At 43.4% G+C, this 9,867-nt stretch overlaps 4 protein-coding genes across 7 annotated transcripts; 2 read left to right on the forward strand and 2 right to left on the reverse strand.

The window, feature by feature from the left end:
- Positions 1–25: 25 nt before the first annotated feature.
- LOC135349315 (BRISC and BRCA1-A complex member 2-like) lies at positions 26–2,297 on the reverse strand. The gene is made up of 9 exons (XM_064547840.1): positions 2,090–2,297; positions 1,959–2,035; positions 1,614–1,717; positions 1,259–1,450; positions 1,132–1,209; positions 919–1,019; positions 558–817; positions 307–457; positions 26–219 (listed from the first exon to the last, which is right to left on the reverse strand). Exons 1-9 carry the CDS (start codon positions 2,245–2,247, stop codon positions 153–155), a joined length of 1,188 nt encoding a protein of 395 aa, XP_064403910.1. The 5' UTR covers positions 2,248–2,297; the 3' UTR covers positions 26–152.
- Positions 2,298–2,307: 10 nt separating this feature from the next.
- Positions 2,308–5,058, forward strand: LOC135349310 (uncharacterized). Its single transcript, XM_064547836.1, has 9 exons — positions 2,308–2,516; positions 2,573–2,753; positions 2,806–3,017; positions 3,088–3,390; positions 3,440–3,530; positions 4,036–4,181; positions 4,273–4,365; positions 4,495–4,650; positions 4,810–5,058. Exons 1-9 carry the CDS (start codon positions 2,397–2,399, stop codon positions 4,912–4,914), a joined length of 1,407 nt encoding a protein of 468 aa, XP_064403906.1. The 5' UTR covers positions 2,308–2,396; the 3' UTR covers positions 4,915–5,058.
- On the reverse strand, positions 4,935–5,723 carry LOC135349326 (mitotic-spindle organizing protein 1-like). The gene is made up of 3 exons (XM_064547851.1): positions 5,552–5,723; positions 5,320–5,465; positions 4,935–5,084 (listed from the first exon to the last, which is right to left on the reverse strand). The coding sequence occupies exons 1-3, from the start codon at positions 5,634–5,636 to the stop codon at positions 5,061–5,063; spliced, it is 255 nt and encodes an 84-aa protein (XP_064403921.1). The 5' UTR covers positions 5,637–5,723; the 3' UTR covers positions 4,935–5,060.
- A 30-nt stretch (positions 5,724–5,753) lies between these two features.
- Positions 5,754–9,747, forward strand: LOC135349302 (uncharacterized). 4 transcript variants are annotated; one of them, XM_064547824.1, is made up of 12 exons: positions 5,754–5,874; positions 5,925–6,023; positions 6,204–6,330; positions 6,386–6,453; positions 6,544–6,631; positions 6,705–6,817; positions 6,879–7,701; positions 7,908–8,037; positions 8,231–8,364; positions 8,599–8,699; positions 8,749–8,832; positions 8,890–9,747. In XM_064547824.1, the coding sequence occupies exons 1-12, from the start codon at positions 5,830–5,832 to the stop codon at positions 8,944–8,946; spliced, it is 1,869 nt and encodes a 622-aa protein (XP_064403894.1). In that variant the 5' UTR covers positions 5,754–5,829; the 3' UTR covers positions 8,947–9,747. The 4 variants fall into 4 exon arrangements, 3 of the variants coding, with proteins under 3 accessions (XP_064403894.1, XP_064403895.1, XP_064403896.1); XM_064547825.1 differs by having other exon boundaries at positions 6,705–6,796; XR_010398895.1 differs by lacking the exon at positions 8,890–9,747 and having other exon boundaries at positions 8,231–8,412; positions 8,749–8,767.
- Positions 9,748–9,867: the final 120 nt, after the last annotated feature.

Here is a 9,867-nt window from a genome sequence, read left to right on the forward strand (position 1 = left end):
TGTCATGCATTCAATTGTTTATTAATTTTACACAATGTTCAGTGAGTTATTAAAAACGTTTGAAAAACCATTGAATATCACACAGGTATATACATTATAATAATGAATAGCTGAATAGCATTGTCTAAAAACAGAGTTCCTATAATTATATATTACAAGCATTCTCCCTTGGTTTTAGACAGTTCCATAAAGTCAACTGCTATAGACCCGATGTACTCTCTGCATGTGTGTGTATGTGTGGGGGATATATAGTGGAGAAGAAGTAAAGCACATTGTCCAAGAGATGGTTAGCTGTTCGTCACGTACCTCATTCTGTCTACCAGCTCATCCACACTCCAGCGAGGGCTGTACGGGTAGTCACTGATCTCAGACTGACAGGGCATGCTGTGGAAGCGATGGTACACAGACTGTAGGAACAGTGTGGGCTTCTCTTGAGGGAAAGAATCAGAGAAGGAAACTGTGTGTGTGGGAGGGTAGCAATTTTATAGAGTTGCCAGAAGGACTCGTGAAACAATGCTAGAGATTAGGTTCACTATACAAGATCTGTGCATACTCACATCTGGCTATGAAAGAGAATCCTTGTAGCTCAAACAGATATGACATCATTTTAAAGTCCTCAGTGTCGTACTCCAGCACAGACTGACCAAACACACTCAGGAAAGCAGCCACACACTCCTTCCTCATGATATAGCTCTGTACAATTGACTGGACCTTCTCTTGTAGTATTCGCTGCACCACGTCTACATAGTCTATAATGTGGGAGGTCCTCTCTCCCCCCCACGAGGGCAGACGAATCTGATGGCTCCCACCAAGCATCCTAGAGAAGGTGGGGCATAAGGACTTAGTTACCAATAAGTACACAATAGAATACATGTACTTGACTAGAATGATATGAGGATAATTATTTGTTTGGCATACTTTTCCACTCTTGGTGACAGGAACAAGGAAGTGGTGACTTTGGAGCCTACTGGTGGATGGTAGGTGATCAGCAGAGCAGCCTCATCATTCCCAGGGTTGTTCTATAGTGAGCACCAGTACACAGTAGGTGTGGGGGTGAGGTGTGAGGGGTGGGGGGTGGGGGTGAGGTGTGAGGGGTGAGGGGTGAGGGGTGGGGGGTGAGGGGTGGCTTACCTTTGTCAGGTAGGCTGGTATGGAAGAAAAATCCACTGAGAGAAGAATATAGAACTTTGTCACTGGTTCGAAACATTGCTGCAACAATAAATAGGATAATAATAATAATATAAGTAGAGCCTCTCACTTTGTCTGAAGGCTTTGTACAGTGTACGTCCACATTGGAGAAACAGTCACCGCCTTCTAGAGTGGAGAGCTCAAACTTTAGTCTCTGTTGTTGCTCTACTATGAGGCGATGATGGGACTTGTACTCCGAGAGCAGCTCCTCCAGCAGGGAGCACAACGAGCAGGAATTTCCCCTACTCCATCTGGCCAGGGTCTGTGTGTGTATGGGTGGAGGGGTGGAGGGGGCGTGTACTATGCTTTGTGCACACAGGGCCGAAAATGCAGTATTAAATCTGAATTTACAGGGCCGAAAATGTAGACAAAGACCACCCATCACTTGCTACTGTAAATATGTATTAGCGTAATATTCAACATACTGTGAGTTTCTCAATATCAGGGTCAAAGTTTAATTCATCATCTTCAGCACTGAATATGACATCAGGGGGGTCGTCAAGGTGACGGCGATCAAACACCACCTCCCCTGAAACAGCAGCAGAGAAATCATCAAATAGCGGTGATAAATAATTATTGAAGGTCTCAAATGGAAATTAAACGCTATGTGTGTGGATTGCTGCACTAACTGCAATAGGCCATCTAGTTAGAGACTTACGCTCATTTTTAACAAAGGTCAAAGTTCGCAATCAATGACTTCCGTTTCCGCAAAATACACAGTTTATAACTTTTTACCGGAGGCCTTCAATTGAATGAGTACAGCCACTTACAATACACTTGAGAGCCACAGTAAGGTATACCCAGAGTAAACCTGTCACACGTACGCTCGTTAACATGCTCCATACAACTGCAATTAAATGCAATATCATTTAATATCATCGATTATCACAATCTACCTCACCTAGATTTCGGTTTTGAGACCTCCAGAATGCCTCCCTGTGAATTGAGAGCCATATCTGCAAAGCACTGGTCTAAGAAGGGCGTGATGGTTGGATGAATCATCGTACAGGCGTTCCTTGTGTCGCTACTGAGGCTCTGAGTTCTAGCAAGCTTGTCCATTTTCTATAACAAAGCTCTCCAAATAGAGCGCATTTACAACTGTAGTGATTCTAGATAATGCGCATCATAACAACGTTTTCTAAATAGAGTGCATTCATTACCCACGTGGACTTAGCTTGAAACTGTGTGTACAACTTTGTCTTTGGAGAATGCAGAAGCTTCGTGTTGTGATAAAGCCTAAACTGAGGCCGAGGGCAGCTCCTAAAGCAAGAGCGGTAAACCCAGCCCCTCAAATGGTGGATACAATCATCATAAAACCGCAATCCAAGGTAAAAACCACAATTTATTAATAAACAAAAATAAGAATAGCTGTTGTATCCCCCAGCACCCAGCTCTGACACAATTGGGCAACTCTCGTGTGGTACACAGTTTCTCAGAGCTGTCTCTACGGTCTGACGTGGTAGCAGCTCTGGAGGGGTCAGGGGTCAGCCAGCCCACTGTCATCCAGATGCTCGCTATTCCAAAAATTGCACGAGGAAAAAATGTCCTTATTGCCTCTGAAACTGGTAACTTCATCACTTATAATCTTGTTTATTATGAACCACTCCCTCCCCTCAGGTTCTGGTAAGACGCTGACTTACCTTGCTCCTCTAATTAGTCGGCTACGAGATGAAGAGGAAGTGTGTGGTCTTGTCCCTAGATTGAGACGCCCTAGAGCTCTAATCCTCCTGCCATCACGAGACCTGGCTGCTCAAGTTCTGAGTGTTGCCAAGTCACTTTGTCATAAGGCACGATTCAGAGCAGTGGGGCTAATCGGAGGAGTCAAGAGGGTGTGTATATCATTAATTTCCAATTATTATGCTCATTACTGAATAAACTATCGTATTTTGTTTTGTGCAGAGGTTCATCAAAGATGCCCTCCTTCATCCAGTGGACCTAGCTGTAGCCACACCTAGTTCTCTTCTGCGCTATCAGAAAGAGGAGCGACTGTGGTTGTCTGATCTCTCCCATCTCGTGATTGACGAGGCAGACACACTATTTGACAGATCGTTCATCGAAGAAACGCTCAAAGTCGTCAATACAATCAAACTTCGCAGTACGAAACCCTCGGCTGTCCCTGTAATTAGTGAGGATGCACAGGTCACTGTAGTGGGAGCTACTCTCTCCCAACCTGTAGTCAAGAAGATTGAGTCACTTGTCCCGGTAAGATTGTGGTTAGTTTTGTTCTTTCATTTACTGTTTGTTTTTGCAGAATTTGAAAAAAGTGAGCACCAAACATGTGCACCAAATCCTTCCGAATATTCAACAAACTTTCATCAGAACTGCACAAAATGAAAAAGCAGGTATATAAATCTTAGAAAGATACCTAATTGAAATTAATGAAACTCTAAGTTATGGCGCCTGAAAGACTTCCATTGATTAAACAGAATATCTTTTAACAACCATAACTTTAGTTCTGATGATCCAATTTCAAAATGTTTATGATTTTCTGAAAGCTTAGAAAGATACCTTTCAAATGATGTGTTCAAATCCCAAATTTTGTTCGGACCATAATTTGGCATTTTTCGCCTTTGGACCATGGGCTATAATCCATGGTATTGGGCCGAAATTAACAAATTCTTTCATCTCCCGAATATGAACATTGATGGTACCATTTGATAGGTCTCACTGTAAGCTTTCAGAAAATCAGAAAATTATTGAAATTAGATTCACGGAACTCAAGTTAATGGCGACTGAAAGAGTTCCGGGAGCCATTGATTAAACAGGGGGAAGCTGTCATAACTTTAGTATCATTGTTCCAATTTCAATTGTTACCTCAACCTGTTATATAATTATTTCATTGCACAGAGAAACTTGTGTCCCTGATAGAAGACTACCCAACGGATGTGTTTATGGTATTCTGCAACACTGTATCATCGTGTGATTGGACATCTCGTTATCTCAAAGAGCACAATGTATCAGTGGTTAAACTACACGGAGGATTTGCTCCACAAGTAAGCTAGCTTCACCTATCATCCAATTATCCCACGCTCTCTTGCCCTTTCTTCTCCACTCTTTCATCTTTGTTATGATGACATTGTGCAGGACAGACGACATCTCCTGAGGGAGTTTTCCGAGGGCAGTGCTCGAGTGTTAGTGAGTACAGACATTGCATCTCGTGGCATCGACTCCACCAGTGTAAGCTAGAGGATGTAGACCTGCTTGTGGTGTGTAGATAATCATCGATTGTGCACTGTACATTAGCAACTGTGCTACAGCTCCTACCTACATGTACACACAGACTGTGTATCTCCTTGTCTCTTACAGGTGAATCATGTGGTACAGTTTGATTTCCCCACCAACTTACCTGATTACCTCCACCGCGTGGGGAGGACGGGACGTGTGGGCTCTCTAGCCAACAGCTGTCGAGCTACTGCCTTCATGACTCATCGCAGGGACATTAGAATGGCCTGGAAGATCAAGGTATGAGGAGGAAGGGGGAGGTACCTATAGAGCTACTCATTCTGTCATCACTGATACACCGAGGAAGTGGTTGATTTTTCTTGTTTCTCTTAACACTCACACAAACTTTTCATAATTCCTATACTACCACCCACACACTCACCCACACACACCACACAGGACGCTGCAGACAGACAAGCTGATGTATTGGACAGCAAGTCGCTGCAAGCTGACACACAGATACTGTTACCTAGGAAACAACACAAACTAGCTACTGTTGGCTAACTCCATTTATAGAATAATGATTATCTTCTAATTCCAATTTGCAACAGCAACTGTTCAGAATCATGAAAGGTTAAAAATAAGTTCATAAAGTAAGAACGTAACATGACAGAAGCGGTTATTGTACATAAAATGTTCAGAGTTCTGTGTTATCTTGACTTGTTGTCTTCTCTCTGTGATGTGTGTGCATGTGTGGTTACAATATTAAACAGTTTTTAGACACGAAGCGCTACCCCTCCCCCCCGCACCAGCGCTACCCCTCCCCCTCACACCAGCGCTACCCCTCCCCCCGCACCAGCGCTACCCCTCCCCCTCACACCAGCGCTACCCCTCCCCCCGCACCAGCGCTACCCCTCCCCCCACACCAGCACTACCCCTCCCCCCACACCAGCGCTACCCCCCCCGCACCTGTACTCTCCCTGTCTCCCTTCTCAGCTCTTGTACCACAGTAGCCAGAGCCTCAGGGTTCACCCCGGCCTCCAGCAGCTGTACACACACTCGCAGCGTCTCATCGTCCAGACCAGTGTTCAACAGTTGAGATATCTCCCTCACCGCTGGAGGGGGTGAATATGTAATCTGATTAGTGTCATGTGAGATCAAGTACAGTATGGCCTGCGAAACTAGTGAGGTCCAGGCTTACTTTTCATTGCTTCTCTGACTTCCAATAGCTTCTCAGCTGAAGTGGCTTCCTTCCTTGACCTCTCTCTTTCTTTGCTAGTCGTCATGATGGTTTAAACAGAGTGTACAAGGGAGAGAACTTGTTTAGAATTTGCAATGGTGCGCTTCATATAGAGGTAAGAATTAATCTGTTTAAACTTTGAACTATTAACTTTGAATTGAACCTTGAACTTTTCAGTAAGAGTTTAAAGTTTATAAGTGAGGAGATTGGGCTGCATGCAAGCCACCATGCAGTGAATAATGGCTGCAAAGCTTGGATACGTGAGTCTAAAGCAGCTAGTCAAGGTGAGTGCTGCCATGAGCAGGTCTCCCATGCAGTAACCTTCTCCCTGCAGGTGGGTGATGACTCCATGCTCATTCTGCACACTCACATACTCCCGAGGCTGTGCACTCAACCCTCTCCATACGAATGGTTCACTGACAGGGTCAATCAGGTATGGGAGGGGTGCACCATTGAGCATGTTGCAAATGTGTATTGCTATTATTCGCATAGTCGGGTCACGGTGTATCCTTGATCCAGACATACTTCCTCCCATGCACACACAGGAACTATTAGCATAGTCGGCTCACGGTGTATCCTTGATCCAGACATACTTCCTCCCATGCACACACAGGAACTATTGGCAGCTGTTCACGACATACTGATCAACCGATCCACTGCCAATATCAGAGCAACTTTTGAGGGTGTCACAGAGGGCACGACAAAACATGATTCCACTGGGAATTTTCTGTTCAGAAAAAGTACTACCCATATAGTTGTGTTGTGTTAGGCCCTCAATGTAATATTCTTTTGCAGATTCTTGTTTTAGAGGACTATTCATTTTCAAAACTTCCACTCGTGTCCACATTCTCCTGCCCAACCAGGTAGGTAGTGGTACTAGTGCGGTTGAGCTAGAGCCATGTATCACTGACTGTATTGGTATGGAAATATGATATCAGTGACTTGCCCTCCAGTCTGGCATGAGAGCTTCTCCTGTGTGCGTTGCCTTCACTAACGAGCATGGTAGACGGGTACTGCCCTTCCTCAACACACACTCTCAAGGTGACACTGGTGTTCCTACAGAATGTCATCCTGAAAGTTACAAGCTTCACTCTCATTTTGTTCTGTTGTGTAGGTCAAGGGTATAAGTCGTTTAAGATGCTACCAGATTGTCTCCATGCCTACGTGGACCGTTGTGAACCTTTCAGCTCTCTTGGAATATTCAAAGTTTGTACACCACTTAATCAAGTATTGCTTGCTCTATCAGAAATTTGCATCATAACCACACACATACATACTTCATATACAGGTGCTTAAGATCCTTTCCCCCAAGCACAAGGTAGCCTTGGATATAGCCTCGTACTTCAGACCCACTGAGACGGGAAACCCCCCTGAGTTAGGAGAGGCCTTCCCCGAGGTACCAATGGCCGGGCTCCAACAAAGACGAACTAAAAAGAACACTTCAAAAGCAACAAAGCAGAAGTTGAGTAAATCTAAAACCCAAACCGTACCATCTAACCAGCCACTGATTGACAAAGCCCTTCAAGATGCAACAGCTACTGTCACGGCACAGACATTATATTCTGAGACTAATTTACCTGCAGACTTTCTTGATGATTTATTTGACTTCAATTCACAGCCCTGTAACGAGGTTGTCCCTTCAATTAATGACACTAACGAGGACAATGATCTCACCCCACCTCTAGACATTGACCCCCCACCCATCAAGAAACATGCCAGAAATTCTACCAGAATAAAAGGACAATCGCATACAAAATCGCATACAAAATCTCGAAACGTTAAAGCACATTCAGTGAGCGAACTTATCAGAAGTAACGGCCTTAAACATAAATCTCTCGTTTTAAAGAACGAAAAATTGTCTAGTAACAAGCAATCAAACGCTCTAGAGCCAGTCTCACAGATGTTTAGTGATCCTGATGAATTCCCTAATGATGAGACGTTCCCCCTTACTCCCATACCCTCGATTACAGACATCACCACTGTCACAGGAGGTGGTTGTTCCCATGGCAATGAACAGGTGTTGGAGGATGCGACCACCAATCAGAGGGCTCAGTCTCCCCCAGTGTCCACCACCTCTAGTACTGAGTCACTGTCTGCTCGTGACATGGAAGGTATGTACTGTCATTCTCTGTGTAAGTACTGCGTGTCTAATTATCCTTATAGTAAAGAATGATGATCTTAAGATTTTGTGCATTTTTGACTAAATAAATTTGTAAGTATTTGCTACCTTCCTTCCCGTATGTGTATAGTTTGCATTGCTGTCAATGATGGTTCAATAATTATGTTTTGATTGACTGTTCTTGTGTATTATACACAGAGGTGTGTATTCTGGTGTCCAGTGATGAGGAGGTGATTGTCACCGGGAGTCAGAAGGGAGGCAACAAAAAGAAGAAGAGGAGGATGGTTAAGTCACTGCTATCTCTGGAGCAAATCATGGACGGAGTCAGGTGATTGCTACTACTAGTATCCTTGTTGTCTGGCTTCAGACGTCAGTAACATTGAGTAGTAAAACACCTCTAACCCGTGTCTATAGCCCGTGTCTCTAACCCGTGTCTCTAACCCGTGCCTCTAACCCGTGTCTCTAACCCGTGTCTATAGCTGTTGTACTTGTATCTCTATCAACTCTTTGTCTGTTTGTAGTCGAATAAAGGACATGACGCAGGCAAAGATCATTCAATGGCTCAGGCTACGCAAACCACTGATTGTCGATATCTTCAAGGGGAGGCTGCTCTCGCAGAGGCACTCTGACTACCTGGTGGGGTCCAAAAAGAGAGGTGTGTTGAATTAGGGAAGTGATTCTAAGGATTTGGGATTTGAAAAATGTGAGTATTTTTGTTTTATGTGTTCGGTAACCCATGGCATGCTCTTAATTGGGCCCAATTTGATAAAAACAAAGGCTATATAGACATATACCCTGTAGTTATACTGTGTTTGTTGTATATAGTCATAGTGATAGAAGTGTGCGTGTGCTATTGCTCTGTATGTGTGTGCATGTGTTCTCAATGCAGCCATGCTCAAATATCAAATGGATACGAGCATGTTTAATGAAGAGCAGTTGGAAACTCTACACACTAACGTCCTCAACGTGTTCTGCTCCCAGAGCATGAAGGTATGTAGCCATTGTGTGTGTTGTCGTTGTTGTCATGGTTTCACTGCAGTACTTTGACTATGTGATGAACGTGCTGATACCAGAGTGTGTCATAAGACTGATTGCTGACATCAACGGAGTTTCATTTGATGAAGTAATTCATGATTACTATAACTATGAGTGTAATATTATATATCCATCTCTCATGTAGGCGGAGGAGATGATGTACACTTTTGAGAGCAGCATTGATCTTTGCCAAGACAACTGAACCTGTATACTATAATATTTATCATTATTCATTATTTAATCTTTGTTCATGTTTCATTCATTCATCTTAATAAATAAATAAACTAGTGTTCAAGCTGGCGCTGTGCTAATGCCTCTCGCCATGTTTTTGCTTTCGCTCAAAAGTATTAGAGTGTTATAGAAAGGTTAATAATTTGCAATAATTATGATTTCAAATTGACAAAATAGGTGTTAGCAATTGAATGAACATTAAACACAGTAACAATAATACAAATTGAAAATAATGTAGAAAAGGTTGGTTTGTGGCTTACCTGGACCTCAACAAAGAAGAAAATTGATTCTGATTCTGCAAAATGGATTATCTTACACGTGGTATTGAGCGCGCATGCGCATTAGATCTACATCCAGGAATAGGGGTGTGTCTGCAAGTTCAATCAACAATGGCTACTAAAATAGCTAGCTTCTTTAGCAGCTCTTTCTAACTCTTGTAGCCAACAAAAAGCTAGCGCTTAAGTGCAAGGCTAACTCATAAGTTGAATAGAAAGTTTGTGCGAACAGATGATGCTATGAAAGATTCTGAAGAGACTGCAACAGCCTTCACAATGTGAGTCAAACTAGCCCTAACTCGAGAAAGAAGCTTTAGTTTGCTAATCCACGAATCAAAATCCAAGAGAACGTGGCTAGAAGCCTATAGAAGCTGTTAGTTTTCGTCGCATTGTAACCGTTGAGCAGTTATAGCTGGAATACACACACACACACACAGACAGACACACACACAGTCAGCTTTACCGTATCCCTCGTGCGGCTACGCCTCGAGGCATAATAAATAAATAGATTATAAGTTTCTGCAACAGCTTCTTCCTGTATAGATGATAGACCCTTTACCCTAGCTTATTTCACATAAACAATAGCCGCCCTCATTGGTAGCTCTTCAAGGAGGCTG

Source organism: Halichondria panicea, chromosome 15 (genome assembly GCF_963675165.1).
Source record: "Halichondria panicea chromosome 15, odHalPani1.1, whole genome shotgun sequence".
Taxonomy (NCBI): Eukaryota; Metazoa; Porifera; class Demospongiae; order Suberitida; family Halichondriidae; genus Halichondria; species Halichondria panicea.

Excerpts from the sequence above, each read along its gene's own strand:
- LOC135349302 (XM_064547824.1), top strand. The coding sequence starts at position 5,830 with ATGGCTGCAAAGCTTGGATACGTGAGTCTAAAGCAGCTAGTCAAG. Across the intron at positions 7,702-7,907 it reads GTCTGCTCGTGACATGGAAG|AGGTGTGTATTCTGGTGTCC; the intron begins GTATGTACTGTC and ends TATTATACACAG. Across the intron at positions 8,700-8,748 it reads TCTGCTCCCAGAGCATGAAG|TACTTTGACTATGTGATGAA; the intron begins GTATGTAGCCAT and ends GTTTCACTGCAG.
- LOC135349326 (XM_064547851.1), bottom strand. The coding sequence starts at position 5,636 with ATGACGACTAGCAAAGAAAGAGAGAGGTCAAGGAAGGAAGCCACTTCA. Across the intron at positions 5,466-5,551 it reads AGTCAGAGAAGCAATGAAAA|CGGTGAGGGAGATATCTCAA; the intron begins GTAAGCCTGGAC and ends CACCCCCTCCAG. Across the intron at positions 5,085-5,319 it reads GGGAGACAGGGAGAGTACAG|AGAGAAGACAACAAGTCAAG; the intron begins GTGCGGGGGGGG and ends CACACATCACAG.
- LOC135349310 (XM_064547836.1), top strand. The coding sequence starts at position 2,397 with ATGCAGAAGCTTCGTGTTGTGATAAAGCCTAAACTGAGGCCGAGGGCA. Across the intron at positions 3,018-3,087 it reads TAATCGGAGGAGTCAAGAGG|AGGTTCATCAAAGATGCCCT; the intron begins GTGTGTATATCA and ends TGTTTTGTGCAG. Across the intron at positions 3,391-3,439 it reads AGATTGAGTCACTTGTCCCG|AATTTGAAAAAAGTGAGCAC; the intron begins GTAAGATTGTGG and ends TTGTTTTTGCAG.
- LOC135349315 (XM_064547840.1), bottom strand. The coding sequence starts at position 2,247 with ATGGACAAGCTTGCTAGAACTCAGAGCCTCAGTAGCGACACAAGGAAC. Across the intron at positions 1,451-1,613 it reads CTGATATTGAGAAACTCACA|ACCCTGGCCAGATGGAGTAG; the intron begins GTATGTTGAATA and ends ATACACACACAG. Across the intron at positions 220-306 it reads GAGCTGGTAGACAGAATGAG|AGAGTACATCGGGTCTATAG; the intron begins GTACGTGACGAA and ends ACACACATGCAG.